At 54.2% G+C, this 17,646-nt stretch overlaps 2 protein-coding genes across 11 annotated transcripts in view; both read left to right on the plus strand.

The window, feature by feature from the left end:
* CORO1C (coronin 1C) overlaps positions 1–9,747 on the plus strand; it is a 50,134-nt gene extending 40,387 nt beyond the window's left edge. For 9 of the 10 annotated variants that reach the window (XM_026060380.1, XM_026060381.1, XM_026060387.1 and 6 more), the window contains exons 4-11: positions 374–503; positions 3,091–3,272; positions 3,810–3,929; positions 4,594–4,698; positions 6,497–6,642; positions 7,926–7,983; positions 8,076–8,321; positions 9,223–9,747. In XM_026060380.1, the coding sequence (XP_025916165.1) occupies positions 374–503; positions 3,091–3,272; positions 3,810–3,929; positions 4,594–4,698; positions 6,497–6,642; positions 7,926–7,983; positions 8,076–8,321; positions 9,223–9,342 (1,107 nt within the window). In that variant the 3' untranslated portion in view covers positions 9,343–9,747. The remainder of the gene's footprint in view (positions 1–373; positions 504–3,090; positions 3,273–3,809; positions 3,930–4,593; positions 4,699–6,496; positions 6,643–7,925; positions 7,984–8,075; positions 8,322–9,222) is intronic. The other variant, XM_026060389.1, reaches the window with a different exon arrangement.
* A 3,615-nt stretch (positions 9,748–13,362) lies between these two features.
* SELPLG (selectin P ligand) lies at positions 13,363–15,796 on the plus strand. Its single transcript, XM_026060390.1, has 2 exons — positions 13,363–13,495; positions 14,173–15,796. Exon 2 carries the CDS (start codon positions 14,178–14,180, stop codon positions 15,465–15,467), a length of 1,290 nt encoding a protein of 429 aa, XP_025916175.1. The 5' UTR covers positions 13,363–13,495; positions 14,173–14,177; the 3' UTR covers positions 15,468–15,796.
* Positions 15,797–17,646: the final 1,850 nt, after the last annotated feature.

Consider the following 17,646-nt stretch of genomic DNA (forward strand, 5'->3'; position numbering starts at 1 on the left):
GGGACGAGCATAATTTAAAAAGACACCAGCTTGTTCGGACAGAGTTTGAGCTGCAAGGCAATTTATTTTGAATCCATCTCAGGCCATATCTGACACGAATGGGTCTCTGGACGTAGAGATAATGGGGGATGTGAAGTGCAACTAGCCAGTGGTTAGATGCTGGCAGCACGAGCTAGGAAGGATGTTACGCACAGGCCACCCAAAGGCTTACTGGTGACTTGGAACAGTTCCCTCCCCGTTTCTGCCTTCCTGTTCATCCTCAAGAAGCGTCAGCTTAGACTTTGCTGTGGCGCAGGGTGCGTGGAGTGAATGAGTGACGTGCTCTTCGGAGGGGATGGCCCTTGGCTAACCATCTTTYGCTTCCCCTTTCCAGGTGTGGCAGATTCCTGAGAACGGACTCACCCTGTCCCTGACGGAGCCGGTGGTAGTTTTAGAAGGCCATTCGAAAAGAGTCGGCATTGTGTCTTGGCATCCAACTGCGCGTAATGTGCTGCTCAGCGCAGGTACGATGCGTCACCGCTGTGCGGTGAATAAACACCTCTCTCTCGTGTTTCATTTCTACACCGGGTATTTTGGAGTCGAGCTGCTGACTCCTTTCCTCTCCCAGTTGTCTTGGGCTGGTGAAGTCACAAGACTGTAATTACGGTGACGCTGGGACACGTGGCTCGCAGCCCATTCCTTATCTTGGCCTTTTACTATCTCCAGTTTACAGGGACAAGACCCGGGAAGTTGTCTGAAGGCATGATTTACAGTATTAAAGTTGTTCCAGACCTTATTTGATCTGCAGGTTTTACCAACTGATAACTATTATTAGTTGGTAATAGTTACCAACTGATAACTATTTACATATACGTTCCCCTCGTCCCTGTTTTCATGTACTTTTATAAGAGGCCCAACTGTTTTTCCTTCTCACTGATCTCTGCAAGGTATCCTGGTGCCTGGATATTCCTTCCACAAACTTTCGTTTTCAGAATTTGCCAAATTGTCTCCTTGACTAGTACAGTCTATGCAATGAGATTCTTTTGACCACTGAAAAACAGTCACATTATTATGGAAATAAAATGGAAAAGTCATTATCCATTAGCACAGTCTGAGGTTTTCATTACATGACCTTTAGGTTCGAGCCTGGTAAAAGAAGCAAATCATTTCAGCTGGGCTGTCAGATGAGCTGTGTGTTTTCTGTGGATGCAGATGCCTTCTGATGCACCAGTCTGGTTTTGATCTGGTTTCCCCAACGATGCTGTGATTGGCAGACCTTGTAGCAGTTCATGTAATGAAACGCAATGTGAGAACATACAAAAGAAAAAGGTGATTTTTCATAGTTAACTTAGAAAGTTGATTTTGCCTGCAAGTGCAAGCAGCAAGAGAGGTGTATCCAGGCAGTCTGGCCAGGATTACTCCTCGGAGACATGGAGGAGAAAGGATACTGACTATCAAGTCCTCACTGTCACCTGGGCTCCTTTTGGTTGGTGACAACAAACTGGTTTTGGATGTCATTTGTACCCTTTGGGAGTTGACAGTGATTGTGATCTTTTGCCTCTGTGTATGGTTTTACCCCTCTTGAGTCTTAGGAAAAATTGCCAAGTTGCACACTGTGCTTTCGTTTCCTTACCTGGTGATTTTATGGCTCCAGTCCTGTGGGGTTTTTTGTTTGGTTGGCTTGGTTTGGTTTTTGGTTTTTTTAATCTTGCTGTCATCTGATTTTAGGCTTTGTTCTGTGTCTTCTTTCTGTTTGGTCCTTGAACAAAACCGCCTGCCTGATGGTTGTGGTCCTTGTGAGCTGCTGACCTCGGCTACTGATGCCTGCCATTCTTTTTAGCTTTGTTCTGCTTTTTCTTCTGCCAGTGCTGTCACTTACCTACATTTTCATTCATGCCATTCTTACTCTCTCTGTTGCAAATCTCTAACCTGAGAAGGCAATGCCTGGCTGCCAGCCAGTACTTTCATTTATAGAGGTGTAAGAACATTGCCTCTTTGCCCTTGGTATTTCTTATTCTTGAGTCCTGCAGTTGAGCCAAGACCCAAGAGCTCCTACGCAGAATGCACAAAAGCAATAGCAGAGGCCAGGGCCTGCCCTTTCACAGACCTCCTTCAGTTGTATCTGTAACTCTCCTGCTTTTTTTATTTTATTTTTTTATTATTATTTTTTATCTACAACTTCCTCTCTGCCAGGGACCTTTCCTGTCCCTGCACAGCATTTGCTGAGCATTGGCTGGCCCTTGGAGCATGCAAGGTTAGGTTGCACGGGTTAGTTGAGCAGTATGCAGAGCATTGATAGCACAGCTGAGAGCTGTGCCTTGGGGCTTCAGACTCTCTGCTTGGAACAGAGCCACGCACCTTCCATCGGAATCGAGAGGTACTCTCTGGGCATYGCTTCCTGGCTGAGCAGCTTGTTTCTGGCCCCCAGGGCTGGGATATCTGTGTGCACGGTACTCTGTCTTTGTTCCGGAGAGTCACAGCACCTCTGGAGTGTAGAAGTCCGGTTTTAGTAGTCTCTGTGTCCGCCTGTCCTCCCTGGCAAGTTCTGCTGAGCTGCTTTTATCCCCTTTGCCCATGGAGTTGCTCTCAGTGTCTCAGCACACGGAGCGGGGTCCAGGAGCACGTGGCGAGCCAAGAGGCGGTGTGGCTCCCATGCAGGCCCTGCTCCAGCCCTGCTGAGCTCCGGCCAGCCATCCCTGCTACCTCCCCTTGCTCCCTCTCTCCATCTTGAGTTGGACTCCTGCTGTACTCGTAATTTTGCGCCCATAAAGGCAAATGCTGGGAGATGGGCTGTGTTCACGTATGGGTGTCTGGAGGACCCCTGTGCCCGGCTGCCTCTCAGGAGAAAGGGTTGCTCCTTGCAGGCTGTCTCTGGCCGTGCTTTCAGGGAAAAATTTCTTGCCTTCTCTGGCTGCTTTATCCCCACTCTGAGCCTGTGTTTTACTGGGAAAGTGCTGCCTGGGGCTCTGCGTATCTCTCAATGCACAGAGTATGTTTAAGAGACAGCATCCGAGGCCTTGGAGCTGCAGCAGGTTTTGTTCCTTGTTCTCTTCTGCTGACTTTTTCCTTTTTACACTGCCGTTGTGATTTTTAGCTGCTCTTCTCTTTCAGGTTGTGATAATGCAATCATCATCTGGAATGTGGGAACAGGTGAAGCCCTCATAAACTTGGATGACATGCATGTGGATGTGATTTACAATGTGAGCTGGAATCGCAATGGCAGCCTAATCTGTACATCTTCCAAAGACAAAAAAGTTCGAGTTATTGACCCCAGGAAACAAGAAATCATTGCTGTAAGTTTGCGTGATAATTATAAATGCAATTGGATTTCACTACAGCCTACCATAGTCACAGTTTTCAAAGCAAGAAAAAAAAATTGGAGGAAGGATAGCACTGGTTGAAGGATTTGTCTGAGTTTATTGGAATTAGTGTTTGAACTGTGATTTTTAGGGCTCAGTTTTAAAACCTGCGGAAGTATAATTCCACATCTAATCCTTTTACATAATTACCTTTCCAAACCTGTGTATGCAAAATGGAGATTTAGCAGCCTGCATGTGTGTTGTAGCTTGCAAAGTAGTCTTCCTTTAACCTGGTAAGAATCTGACAGGCAAAGCTGAAATGAACCAGCTGTGACCACTTCTTTTGTGCTTTAGTAATTGGTTTCTTCCCTGGAGCATTGGGCAAAGACTGTTGGATGTTACTCCGTTTAGTTGGCATCCTGCTTGGAGGAGCAATGCTTCCTGCCACGGATTCCGCGCAGCTAGAGGAGAGCTCATCATCAGCTGGGCTTTCTGTTCCTTCCTAAACATTAATCTGTAAATCTATTTCAGGAGAAAGAGAAAACCCACGAGGGAGCCCGGCCCATGCGAGCCATTTTCCTCGCTGATGGAAACATCTTCACAACTGGCTTCAGCCGCATGAGTGAACGGCAGCTTGCCCTTTGGAATCCAGTAGGTTCCTGTCCCATTGCTGCTTTGCTGTTGTAGTATTGTTGTCAGGATGACTTACTAGCCCAGACCTGCAGTCTCCTGCCACAGTCATAGTTCACATATTTGAGTATATTCCCTTTTCCATCTATTGCCTTATTCTACTCAGACTTCCTGTGCCAGAAAGTATTGACATGTTATTTACGCTTGACATTCACTCAGTAAAGGATATGATTTCTATCAATCCCTACCTTACCACAAGCAGCAGTGAAACAGTGGCAGCTGCACCTTTGAAGTGTATGAGGAGATGTACGCAGCACAGCAGAGCAGCTTTGTGAAGGTCACTTCCATTCGAAATGTTTCATGTGCAGAGCAGGACAGCAGCAATCTCACCACACTGGGATAAGACACTTGTTAACATGACTCTGTCAAGTCTTCCCCTTAACTCTGTGAATTATCTTGGGTGCTGTTTTAATGCATTTTGTGCTTAAAGTGTCGTTGGGGAATGAACGAGCTTGTAAACATTTACAGTGACCGCTGTTGTAACAGGTAGAATGCCAAAACCTTCAGGGTGATGAAGACGCTGCTGGATGTTCCACCAACTACAAAGAATTGTTAATAATTTAGATCGTATGTTAACACGAACCTTTCAGTTCTTCTTTAACAAAATTGATGTTTTTATTTTCAGAAAAACATGGAGGAGCCAATAGCCCTTCATGAGATGGACACCAGCAATGGGGTCCTGCTGCCGTTCTATGATCCGGATACCAACATTATTTACTTGTGTGGCAAGGTAAAGAGAAGCTTTTGGAATGACTGAGCTTGTGCAGAGATGGACTACTGTTGAATGAATGATGCCTGTGAAATGCCCCTCAGGTGTCTCAACTGAGAAAGACAGAACCATAAGTTTAGTACTGCAGTGATGGTCAGAGCTGTAGACACGTTTATGAGAAAATCAGACTGCACTGAAATCAGTTTRACCCTCACTCTGCAGGACTATGCAGCGAGCCCATGAAGTCTGCACTGTGAAGGTCTGAGGTGTAATTGGATGTTACTTTCAGATGGATTTACTTAGGTAAAGCTGCTCTTAATGCATCAAGTCAGATACCTTCATTAAAGCATCTTGTATTGGTGTTGTCCTGAATGACTGTGCATTAGGGTGGGAGGAAGGTATGTGTTAGATGTTATCCTCCTTGCACTTGAAGATGATGGGGCATGAAACAAAGCCAACTCTAATTTTGTGAGGTTAAATAACAGAAAACTGGAATCGTGTACGCTCCTTTCTAAAAGCAATTTGCTGTGGGCATTAAGTGCTCTAAAGTACCCACTTCTGAATGCCAAGTTTTGGACTTCCTACAAACAGGAACCAAGGACAGACGAGGTGAACAATTAATTACAAAGGAGGATCCATACAAGTACATTCAAGAATCCTGTCTTTTAAACTGCTAATGAGAAACTTATTTTATATCTCTGCTACCTCTTCTCATGTTTCAGAGATGCTAGTGTGGTAGCATTGTCGGGAATCAAAAAGAGTAACTGTTTTATAGTCTTTCTGCCCGACCCTTTAGCTCTAACCAGGGTCAGGTTGGGCAGATACTTTTTTGTCCTTGTCAATGTTGTGTTAAAAATCTCCTGCTTGTGCACACTTCTTTTAAATTAAATCATTTTCTTTGCAAGCAGAGTCCCTGTCAGGCAGTTAAATTACAGTACTGATATAGATTTATTTTTTCTTTTCAAAGCATTGTGTTGATAAATAAGCACTCTGTCACTTTGCTGGAAAGCAGGAATCTTCTCTGTACTTTGGGAAAACTGAGGCAGTGAGTGTAACTTTTCCACAAGAAAAAATGTGGAAGTGGACATCCCTGATCTTGAAGCATGTGCTCGGATCACTGTACCACAGTACTATGAAGAGTAGCACTTACCACTGAGAGACTGTTCAGATAATGCACTTGGATTACACTGGAGAGTTGCTTTATGGTAGTTCTGCTGATGCCTTATGGATATTTGAGAACAGAGCAGTACATTGTATGACAGTGACTCTTGTGAGCAGATTGAGATGAAACATATTAGGCTGGTAAACAATGGAAGTTTTAGCTTGAAAAAATAACTATAAATTGTGCATTACTCATAAAAATATTGGGTTTGGTGCTTTTGGGAGGCTGTGCTGTACTGCTAATATTACTTCCCTTGCTTCCCTTGAAATGGCGGCTCCTCATGTCCCTGCATTAACTGCTGCAGCCCTGCGTCGTGCAGCAGGCACTGCGGGACAGTCCATTTCCAGCACTGCCTCGGTTGTCTTGGCTTCGTCCTCCTGACACCTTGGGCAGCATCATGCAGGACTGTGCATTGTGGCTCTCTCTACAGCCCCAGGGCGACTAGGGCCTGCGTGTGCSTTGGCATGGTGCGCCTCAGCTCCCGAGGAAGGAGGATCAGCAGTAAGCTTCAGCCTGCCTCTTCTCTGGTGGTGGTCCTTGAAGGAAAGGGCATCAGGAGAGACTGGTGCTGCCTAGCCTAGCAGGGAGCAGATGTGCCTGCACCAGGAGTGCCGGCCCTGGCAGCCTCTGGAATGGTCCTTCTTTTGTTTCTTGCAGGGTGACAGCAGCATTCGCTACTTTGAGATCACGGATGAATCTCCCTATGTTCACTACCTCAACACCTTCAGCAGCAAAGAGCCGCAGAGGGGCATGGGGTTCATGCCAAAGAGGGGCCTGGATGTGAACAAGTGTGAGATTGCCAGGTAAGGAGAGAGGCTCTAAATGGCCAGGTGGGTGGTTGGTGCCACCTTAGCCACCCAGGCAGTCACAAGCTCAGCCGTTCAGAAATTGAAAGTCCTGCTTCCACCACTGCACCTAGACAGTGCAAGCCAAGTTCACAGAGCACACCACCAGCCAGCTTTCTGCAGGGCAGTGAGGCGTGAGGCACAAGGCAAGGAGGCTGGGAGCCCTCTAAAACCGACGTGCGTGCTCCCTGCTGGTAAAGCAAGTGCGGTTGAGTTTAGAGATCCTGCTGTTGGAAAAACTTCTGTGCCACACCATTGCTTCTGTAGTGTTTGTTGGGCCCTGTGACACGAAGTGATGCTGCTGCTAGGCATAACATGATAAAACCTGAAGATCTCCTGGGATTTAGGCTGAGTCTGTAACAAATGAGTGATATCTAGCAGAGCAAGCTGCCTGCTGAAAACTTAGCATCAGGTCAGTTACAGCCAAAGTTATCAACATAATCGGTAGTAAACTTGTGCCTAAGTCTGATACAAATCTCCAGCTTGTATGTAGCAAGGAGATTGGAAACTTTCAGGAATTTAGAGAATAATTATGGAAGCAGTGCAGTGACCAGCATGCAGATACAATTTAGAATTGCCATTGAAAACAGGGCAAAATAAGAAGGCACCTCGAGAAAGCAGGCTTATGTTACTGCCACGGCTCATGACCCACCGTTGGTAGGGAACACGCTGGACGTTGTCCATGAAGCCTTTCGATGCTCCTTTCATTATTAATGAAAGCGGGAGCCACTGAGAGGGAGCAGAGCCTGCGCTTGCCTGAAGCACATGAATTTTTCAGCAGCGCTGCCTGGTGGCCAAAGTGTGGGGGCTTTGGAGTTTGTGGCACTGGTTCAAAGAAAGACTGCAAGGGGGTGACCGGAGTGTGGAGACGCCCTGGGTGTAGTGAGCAGGACGCTGGCTCGTGTGTTACCTGTCAATTACTTCTGTGGTGCTTGTCTCCACAGTCCGAGCAGCGGGCTGTGCCTCACTGACAGCCCCTTCTGGCCAAAGTGCGACTCTCTCTGAAGTCACCCCGTACCTAAGAGGGGAGCTCTGCACACTCACAGGTAGTTTTCTCCAGCCCCTACGAGGGCCCTGCAAGTCCTAGCGCAGCCTAGCTGTGACTCCTTAGGATTGCTCGTTTTTCGCCTGTTGCCTCTGTCTCTCAGTACGCTGCTGTGCATGAGCAGCAGAACCGAGGCCTCCTTTGCCTGGCGCATTGGCTGTCCTCTCTTCTAAGTCACTCTTCTTTTCTTTGAAAGGTTCTTCAAGCTTCACGAGAGGAAATGTGAGCCCATCATCATGACGGTCCCTCGAAAGGTGAGCGCTACCTGCTGTTTGTGTGGTTTGAAACCAGCTTTATAGCTTCCGGCTCCAAAGCACTTGACCAATTCGTTTCTTCTGGCTTGTAGTCGGACCTTTTCCAGGATGACCTGTACCCTGATACAGCTGGCCCTGAAGCAGCTCTGGAAGCAGAAGAGTGGTTTGAGGGGAAGAATGCTGATCCCCTTCTCATTTCCTTGAAACACGGGTACATTCCAGGCAAGAATAGGGATCTCAAAGTGGTCAAGAAGAATATACTGGACAACAAGCCYGCAGCAAACAAGAAAAGTGATCTCATAAATGCTCCAAAGAAAGCAGCTGATGCCTCAAACATTGTGAGTAAAATTCACGAGCTTTTGGGAATGGCTGCCTGAGACTAGTTACCAGGCTCTRTCTTCAGAAACAGTTTTAACAAAGCTCAAAAGGGTGTATCTTAAGTATCCTGGAACTGGATGCAGGTGGGTAACTTGGAGCCAGGGTGATACATGAATTGTGGCGTTCCAGACAAGTGGTACACACGAGGTTTCTTGTAGCTGTTGAAGATTGCAGTGAGTTTTGACGTAAAGGAAAACTTGGCTTGACATTCCGGCCAGACACCTGCTTGAGAGAACTTGTGTTCATTCAGCCTGGCTCTGCCTGCGGAGAAGGGTTGCTTAACATTGAGTCATTTGTACTCAAGCAGCTTGTATAAACATCCAGCTCATTGCTCATCCCTACAGGTGACGGATGTCATGTTTTATAGGGAGTTAGAGGAACATGAGATCTTGAGCTGTGCACCTATATTTTGCCTAAAACCCAGCACAAACAGTGGGACAAATTAACCTCAGACTGTGCAGGTCCAGAAAAAAGCTGTAGAAAAGTCCATAATCTGGGGGGCTGTAGCTAACAGGTGATCTAGCAAAGTGTATAACAATATGTGGAGATGTTGAAGTGACAGCTGTCAGTCAAGTGGGTCTTTAAATGCTGTTAAAGAGCAGATGTTGGCCCGGTATGTCTGTCTTGAAGTTTGCACTGATGCTTCTGGAAATGCTGCTCTATGCCATGAGCTCCCCGGTTAACCTGGCGCCTGTGCCGGACGTTCTTTCAGCCAGCTCATCCCCGTTTGCGCGCGTACCCTGGCACACTTATGATTTGCGAGAATCCCGTTCGGAGAAGTCCCTTGCTTTGAAAACTTCAGCCTGCAGAAGTGATCTTACCAGCTCTCTTAACAAATATATGTTTTGTCTTTTGTTCCAGCAAAACGAAGCCAAATTGGATGAGATTTTGAAAGAGCTGAAATCTATAAAAGACACAATCACCAATCAAGACGAGCGCATTTCCAAGCTAGAACAGCAGATGGCGAAGATTGCAGACTGAGCGGAGGGCGAGCGCGGCGGCTGGCACACGCTGCCAGCCCAGAACACATTCCAGTTCCCAAGTTCGGCAAGCAGCAGCGTGCAGCATTCCAATACGAGCTTTCCTGTTCTCCTAAATTAACGTCAACGAAAGCCGATGATTAAAAGCCAAGCTTTTTAGTGAAAAGATTTTTTTTTCCTGATGTTTTAATGAATTATGTGACTGTGTCAAACAAAAAGAATAAGTGCTACTTTTACAGTCTTTTTTCCAGATGTTCTGAATTCTTGAAAACAAACCCATTCTGACTTTTCAATGTTGTGCCCAAATATCTTTTTCTAGATTTAGGGACCAATACCACATTGTTCTTAACCATTTTTTAAAGTTGCCAAAAACAAACAAAAAAAAGGTTGCTTTTTATTTTTCTTATTTGCCACTTTGCAGTATTTGTGTTTTAAATTTAAAGGGACGGCACTGTGTGTGTGTGTGTGTGTGTGCGTGTGCGCATGTGTGTGTGGTGGATGTTTATACTGTTTAGAGAACAAAACTGAAGCTATTTTGTATAAATCCTCAATTTCGAACAATCAGATCAGTTTCGTTTGCAGTGTGGCCAAGGCTGCTGCTGAGACCCCTCATACAAATCCATGCAAGTCGACTCTCCTGCCTTGCATTCTGGTCACTGTTTCCTGTTAGTTAGAAAACACAGTTCCRAATGAGGTGATTCATGCCACAAAATGCCTTTTGCCCTTTTACACCCTACAGAAATTTTAAACTAGCATCATGTTGCCCTTTTAAAATAATAGGATGTTTTGGATTATTCTAGCCGTGTCCAAATGGGCATGTTTTAGTTTCTGGGTTTGTTTTTTTTATTTTTTTATTTTTTATTTTAAGGCAAAAGTTACCTTAATGCAGAAGATGTTTTTACATTTATCCATGGACTATAAAGTTTAGGGTGTGCAATGAAAGATGAATGCCAATTTGCAAGCAGTGGGACATTCGCATGTAACCACGGTCTCCCTTGTGTCCATTTCAGCTGTGTGCATCGCTGTAAATACTTGTTTCTGCACTGGAGCTGCAACACCAGGCTCTTTGGCTCATTTAGTTTAAGAAGCTTTTAAAATTTGTGCGCTTGCAGTTCTTTGGCCCCCAACTTTAGTGCTGTTGTTAGAAATTTCTGCCCTGACTTTGCTTCCAAAGCAGCATTAGAAGTAGCTAGGTGATTTTATAGTGACAGGTCTCCAGAAACGAAATTCCTCCTTTTTTTTTTTCTTTTTTTTCCTCCCTCCCTCCATCATTCCTGCCTCGTTACCCCACCCCTGCCGTAAAACTCTGCAGAAAATATTTTGTTCCCGGATCAGATAAGTGACCTTCATCCCAGGCCCAATGCAATCCCAGCCCCTCGGAGCGGAAGGGCTAGGGGAGGGTGGTTGTTTTTTGGTCCCAGTTTGGAGAACTGGTTTCTCACGCTGTCCCTCGAGATCCTCAGGTGAAAGACCCCGTGAGCACGCAGCGCTCGAAAGCTCCTCTTGAAGTTTCTTCTACGCCTCAGCTCTGCGAACCTCTGCTCACTGGGGTCTGTTGTGAAGGGGGTGCCTGTGGCGGGAGCGGGGCACGCGGAGCTTCCCAGGTGGATCCCGGCCATGCCGGCAGTGGGAGCGGGAGCCGCGCCAGGCGAGCTGCGCTGGGCCTTGGGTTGTGCCTCTTTGCCGTGTTGGTGCTGCTCATATCCGAGCGCTGGCTGGGAAACGTCCACTACCCTTGCCCGATCCGAGCGTGGGCAAAGACGATCAGGGTGTCGAGGTGAAGCCCGTTAGACCATCAGCTCATGAGCCTGCGCACCTTCCCCGGCAGCTGGGGTTCGGCGCCCCAATCGGCTCGCTGCCCCGTCGCTGTGCGTGCGCATCCGTGTGCTCGGGAGCCGGAGCRCCGGAGCACTGGAGCACCGTCCCCCCACCCGGCGGCAGGCTGCCTTCGAGCGCGGGCAGCGGGCAGCCCCTCAGCCGGGCTCAAGTGATCTTTTTCCATTAGGTTAGCTACCAATCCTCAAATCCTCCATTTTTCTAGTGTTTGCATGTTCAAAATTTACGGATTAAGGATTCTCTGTTCCGGAAGGATGTCTGTGTTTGTGATGGGACGTGAACTCATACCATTGGGACAGTTAAGTTGTAGCTGGAGAGGCACAAGAACAGGATGTGAAAAGACAGAGAATGTGTTATAATTTCGTAGCATGGAAGATTCATAAAAGTGGTTTTTCTTTGTTTTAAGTGGTGAGCACGACAGAAGGGAGAAACGTTCCTTGCTGTGTGCGCAGGTGGGGGGCGGGGGGTGCTGGAAATTACCACTAATGTTGRATTTACAGTCCAGACACTCGGGGTTATTTGAATGTTTGGTGATGTTTTTGTATTGCAGTAAATGGCTGAGATGATGTGTATTTTTTTTTTTAAACAAAACCAAACATAATGCTCCCCAAAAYGGTGATCTCTGTGTTGATTTGTATGTGTGACTTCAGGGCTGTGTGCTTGGGGACCTCTTGTTTGTTCTAATCRGAGGGAAATCCGTTTCTGAAGTGCTGGATGGAAATGCCCAGACAAGGCTGGTGTGTGGTAGATGGTCTGAGGAGGGTGGAGGAAAGTCCGCCGTGATTTTTAGTTTATAGCTTGTATTTTATTTAAATGAACTGATGATGCCTAGCCGGGCTCAAACAGAGTCAGTGCCTGAAGCTTTTTGTAGCCGTGATATCCCAGAAGAGAACCAGCGAAGTCCTGAGAGATGCGCTCTTATAGAGCGGCCATAGTATCTGTCCAAATATTTGCTTCCATTTTCAAGAGATAAAAGTCATTGATTACAAACCTCCTCTGGTTTTGTTTTTTCTTTGACTCCGCGTTCTGCACGGGCCRCTTCCCGGCGAGCGGGAAGGCAAATGCGGGGAGCGGAGCGGGCGGACTTGCAGGAGCTCTTTTCAGTTCCTCTTTCAGAGCTGCTGGCAGCGATGGTGACAGACCCTCCGGTGCCACCGTAAAGCAGCAGCTGGCCCAGCTCGGCGCCTGCCTGCCCGCGGGCTGCGCCGGGCAGACGGTGCCTCCGGCAGCCCCCAGACCCCTCCAGGTGTYGCGACGGTGCCCTCGGGTCCCTTAACGGCAAGCGGAAGCCAGCAGCCCCCCGGGGCTGTGTTTCCGCATTCCCGCAGGACGCCCRCGGGGTCTGCGTTCAGACGAGGGCGAGTCGTTCTGCCTTTGCCCYGGTCGAAACCTGCTTTCGGTTTACTGCAAAGAGCCGAGAAACCTCGCTAGGGCAAAAAAAAAAGAGCAGGCTGGAAACAGCATTGCAAAACTCCCCGTGCGGTTTTGAGCCCCTTCCCCGAGCGCCGGCGATGCCGCCCTGAAGCCACACCAACAGCGGAGCTGCTCTGCCCCGGGCACGTGTGTCCCGCGGTGGCGCCGAGCCCTGGGGCCGGGGCTTTGCTGCGGGCTGCGCTGCGCTTCGGCGCGTTTCGCAACCGGCCTCGGCCGCTTCCTTGCAGGCGCTGACGCCCTGCCCGGCCCTGGCGTCAAAAGCGGCACGGCCGGGCGCTGCCGTCCAGCCGGGCCGCGCCGCCCCGCGGAGCAGCTTTTGGGGAGGCAAAGCCTCCTCGCTGGGTGCTGGGGCGGTTTTGGGCAAAGGCGGCGGGTCCCGGGCCCGGGGGTTGTTTACAGCGCCGGCGCCCACGGAGGATGTGCTCTCGGAGCACCCGCCCCGGGGCCCCGCTCCCCGCCGGCTGTTTGCCCTGCGCTTGCGGTCGGGGCGGGTGATTTCCGAGCTGCCGCGACGTGACGCTCCCCGCTGCGCCCGGCCCCGCGGCTCCCCGAAAGCTGCTCCGCGGGGGAGCCCGGAGCTCTGCCGCCTTCCCGGCCGGAGCGGCCGCTGCATCCCGGACCTGCCGAGGGCGGCACGCGGCTCCTGGCCCCGCCGTCTGCCCCCCGAGCCCCCCGGCCCGGCGGGGCCTCGCCGCGACCGCAGCGGCTCTTCCGCCCGCTGGCTTCCTGCCCGGCCCGGGGAGCGAGGCCAGGCGGGGGGAGGCTCGCGACGGCGACGGCACCTCCGTCTCCAGGGCCGGGGCAGCGCCGGGCGTCGAGTCCCCATGCCGGCGCCACCAGACCCTCGGCAGTGACGTCCGCCGGCCGCTCGCCCTCCGGCGGAGGTGAGCACCGCAGGGCCGCTCGCGGGTCCCCGCGGCACCGAAAACCCGGGGCGTTGGCAACGCGGGCGGGCGCTGCGCAGGCACCGGGGCCTCCGGGGGCTGCGGGAACCGGGGCTGGGGGCGTTTGCTGGCGCTGGGACGTGGCTGGAGGGTGGATGCGGGAATGCAAAGACCTCGCTGGCCTTTAACCATTGGGACCGTCCACCGGGGAATTTGGTGCTGGCCAGGCACAAGGGATGGGAAACTCCGGGTGGATTTTCTTGTCCGCCTGTGCAGATACGCAGGTGTTTTGGGCACCCCGCGGCGGTGGGGTCGCGGCGGCTGGGGGCCCACTCCGGCCAGGACGGTGCCGCTCCTGCCCGAGGGAGGAGGGAGAGGAGGATGAAGGCACCCTGGGGCCGGTGGGAGGAGGCTGTTTCGATCCGAAGTGTGCGCAACACCCCTGCGATTTCATTTCTGCAAGCGGAGTCATCCTGCAACCGCCCGGCCCGGCCCGGCCGTGCCTCTATCACGGCTCGTTTCCCATTTCCAGACACTGAGCTTCCTCTGGTTTTTCTTTCAAAAGCAGAGCGGTCAGGGGCAGCGCTCACGCCGGCCGCGCTCGGCGGGGAGGCGGCGGGTGCCCGCGGGGTGGCCGGTCCCCGCGTTTCACCCGGCGCCGGTGCTGTCTCCCGCAGGACCGATGGCTCCACGCAGGGCCGTGCTGCTGCTGCTGCTGCTGCTGCTGCTGGGCGCGCTGCGGGCGCACGGGGCCGCGCCGCCACCGGGCCGCGGGGAGCGAGCCGACCCGCGCTGGCTGTGGGCGACGGCCCCGGAGGAGGAGGAGGAGGACGGCGACGAGCTCCCGCCGCTCTCCCGCAGAAAGAGGGACGCCGGCGGGTGGCCGTCCGACGCTGCCGACACCACGGCCGGGTACCCCAGCCCCGCCACTGGCAAAAGCAATTCCTCGGAGCCGGCCTGGCTGCTGAGCTCGCTGGCGCCCGGCACCGACGGCAGCCTCCAGCAYGCGTTTGCAGCCCCGACCACGACGGATCCCCTGGACGAAACGGATACCGCTGACCCCGACTTGCTGCCCAGCTCCGCAGCACCCGGCACCAACAGCAGCCTCCTGCAGGCATTCACTGCACCAACCACGACGGATCTCCCAGATGAAACTGATCCCCCCGATCCCGACTTGCTGCCCAACTCCACGGCGCTTGGCACCAACGCCAGCCTCCCGCGTGCATTTGCAGTCCCGACCACAATGGATCCCCCGGATGAAACCAATCTCCCCGATCCCGACTTGCTGCCCAGCTCCGCGGCGCCCGGCACCAACGCCAGCTTCCCACATGCATTTGCAGTCCCGACCACAACGGATCCCCCGGATGAAACCGATCCCCCCGATCCCGACTTGCTGCCCAGCTCTGCAGTGCCCAGCACGCCGGTGCACCGTTCGGCGATGCCTGGAAATGGCACCGAGCATCCGCCGGCAGCAGCTGTGAGCAGCAGCCTGGGCTCGCCCACCGCCTCCGTGGGAACGGCCCCGTCCGGTGGCGGGCAGCGGGAGCGCTCATCCCCCGCACCAGGCTCAGCGGGGACCGGGGCCGCTGGGAAGCCTGGGGCTCCTGCCGTGCCAATGCAGCCGGGACAGCGGGACACGGCCCCGGCGGGCAAGACGCCCGGGGAAGGCGCCACCGCYGTCCTCATGGGCAAGTGCCTGCTGGCCATCTTCCTCCTGGCGCTGGTGGCCGCCACCTTCATCGTCTGCACGGCGGTGCTGGGCAGCCTGCTGTGGCGGCGGCGGCGGGCGGGCAGCCGGCGGCTCAGCCGCACCGAGATGGTGTGCATCTCCTCGCTGTTGCCCGACGGCGAGCCCGCCGCCAACGGCGCCCGGCCCGGCCCCGCCAAGCGGCTGAAGGTGCTGCCGGAGACCGGCTCCGAGGCGGAGGGCGACGACCTGACGCTGAGCAGCTTCCTGCCCGACCACTCCTGAGCGGCGGCCGGGCGCCGACGCCGGCCCCGGCACCCTGCTGCCTGCGGCGGCTGCGGGAGCGAGCCGGCAGCACCCGGAGTGCCCGGATGCGGCGTCCCGGGATGGCGATGGGGCCGGCACCCGCCGACGCCGGACGCTGCTGGGCTCCGTTCCTGGCGGCCTCCGCGGAACAGCGGTGCCGGCTGCGTGGGAAGGCACCCTCCGCCGCACCGGGTTTGTGTTTTAACTTATACTAACGCGCGCGGGAAAAGCGGCTTTCCATGTAAGCGATGCCGGCTCGATGCTCCTTTCCCAGACCGAGACCCATTAAAGCACCCGTGTTTTCCGTGTGTGGTGGTCTCTCCGCGACGGGCGCAGGGATGGCAGCTCTCACCCTGCACCGCATCCCGTGCAGCGCCGCATCCCCTGCAGCATCATGGCCCTTGCAGCGCTGGTGGCAGGCACCTGCCCACATCCCCCCCATGGAAATTTCCGTGCTTCGTCCCCCTCCGGCAGCAGCCGGCAGAGAGGAAGGGGGAACCCRACTGCAACTGCCCTGCTCAGCCGGCAGCCATGCAAGCGCTGGTGGTGCCGGGGCGAGGGGAGGCGGCGGGCGCTTGTGCGTCCCCCCTGCCCGCCGCGTCGGGGCTGGCACCCCGTGCTCGGGGGCCGGAAAGGGCGGCTGTGCTGCGGCGGAAACGCTGGAGCTGCTCCGGGCATAACGTGTTCCTGTGCCGCGGTCGACCGCAGCGAGGTGAGGAGGTGCCAGCGGGGCCCATCGCCTCCCTCGGGGCGGTGCCGAGCGCCGCTGCCGCGTCCCCAAACGCCACCGGGTGCTGCGAGGCCCCGAGCCCTGGGGCTTGTCCTGTCCCCCCGGGGCAGGAAGGGTGGTCGCAGGCTCTCAACCTTGTGGGCACAGCTTTATCCAAGGCTGTTCCCAGCCGGAGCGTGGCCGGGCACGGGGGGAGCAGTCCTGTCCGTCTGCTGCCTGGGGAGCGGCTGGAGGGGAGCTGGCCATGAGCAGCTGCCGAGGGTCCCCCTGCTCCTGTGTGTCCCCAAAAAGGTGAAGCAGGTTCCCGGGGACGTGGGTTTGCTCCAGGGAATTGCAGGATTGCTCCTGGGGATGTGGGTTTGCTCCAGGGAATTGCAGGATTGCTCCCAGGACACACAGGTCTGCTTCCAGGCTCCCCCTGGGCCGCCTCGTCCATGTGGCTCCGCTGGGCTCCCTCCATCCACCACCGCAGCCTCTTCCCAGGCTCCCAGTTCCCTGATGCTGGGACTCGGCTGCTCCGCCAGCTCCCCGGCCTGCGGCAGAAGCCACCAGAGGGAGCGCAGGAATAGCACAGCGTGTCCCTGTCCAAGCCGGCTCCGTGTCCCTGTCCCTGCCCGAGCCAGGCTCGGCGTCCCCATCCCCACATCCCTGTCCCTGCCCAAAGCCAGGCTCATCATCCCCATCCCTGCATCCCCACTGCCAGAGCCCTGGATGCTGCCGGCYGGCCCGGCAAACTCCTGCCCAGCCTTTGGTTTAGCGGAGCCGTGCTTCTGGAACGGCRGGCACCAGCTCTGCCCAAGGAACTGCTCCCATGGGACCAAAGCCCTCAGGGCTTGTGCGGGGAGAGCTGGCACCGGCCGCCCGCGCGGGCAGCTTTCCGGCTGCCAAACAGCGCCGGATTTTCATGGAGGCAGCGGGCAGCCGGTGAAGAAAAGGGACCCAATGGAAACCCGAGCGTCGCGGAGCCCGTCCGCGCCCCGGTGAAGCATTGCTCCGGCTGATGCTCCCTGCGGAGCCAGCGGCTGCCCTGGGCCCGCGGGACCCCACCGCGGCCCCCTGCACCGCCGTGGGGTTCGGCAGCACCAAYGGGAGCTTTTTTCCCCATGCACGGAGGGTTTCCAGCGGGCACCGAGCCGAGCTGAGCACCCCGGGTTCCTGCGCTGGCACCGCAGAGCTGCACGGCCGCGGGCCGGGATCGTCCCTGCCGGGGCGGGAATCGCTTTGATTTCGGCACGGACCGGGCTCCCCTGTGAGCTCCCAGCCCGCCGAGGGAGCGGGGCGGCCACGACGGCCTCGGCGTTTGGGCAGGGCAGGGGCTGCCGTGGATGCCCTGCCAGCAGCGCCGCGGCCGCCCGCAGCCCCTCGCCGGAGGCCGGCTGTTTACATTCGCCCTGCGGCGCGAATACTTTCCGTCTGAGCTGCCGAGCC

Source organism: Apteryx rowi, unplaced genomic scaffold (assembly GCF_003343035.1).
Source record: "Apteryx rowi isolate R43461 unplaced genomic scaffold, aptRow1 scaffold_168, whole genome shotgun sequence".
NCBI lineage: Eukaryota > Metazoa > Chordata > Aves > Apterygiformes > Apterygidae > Apteryx > Apteryx rowi.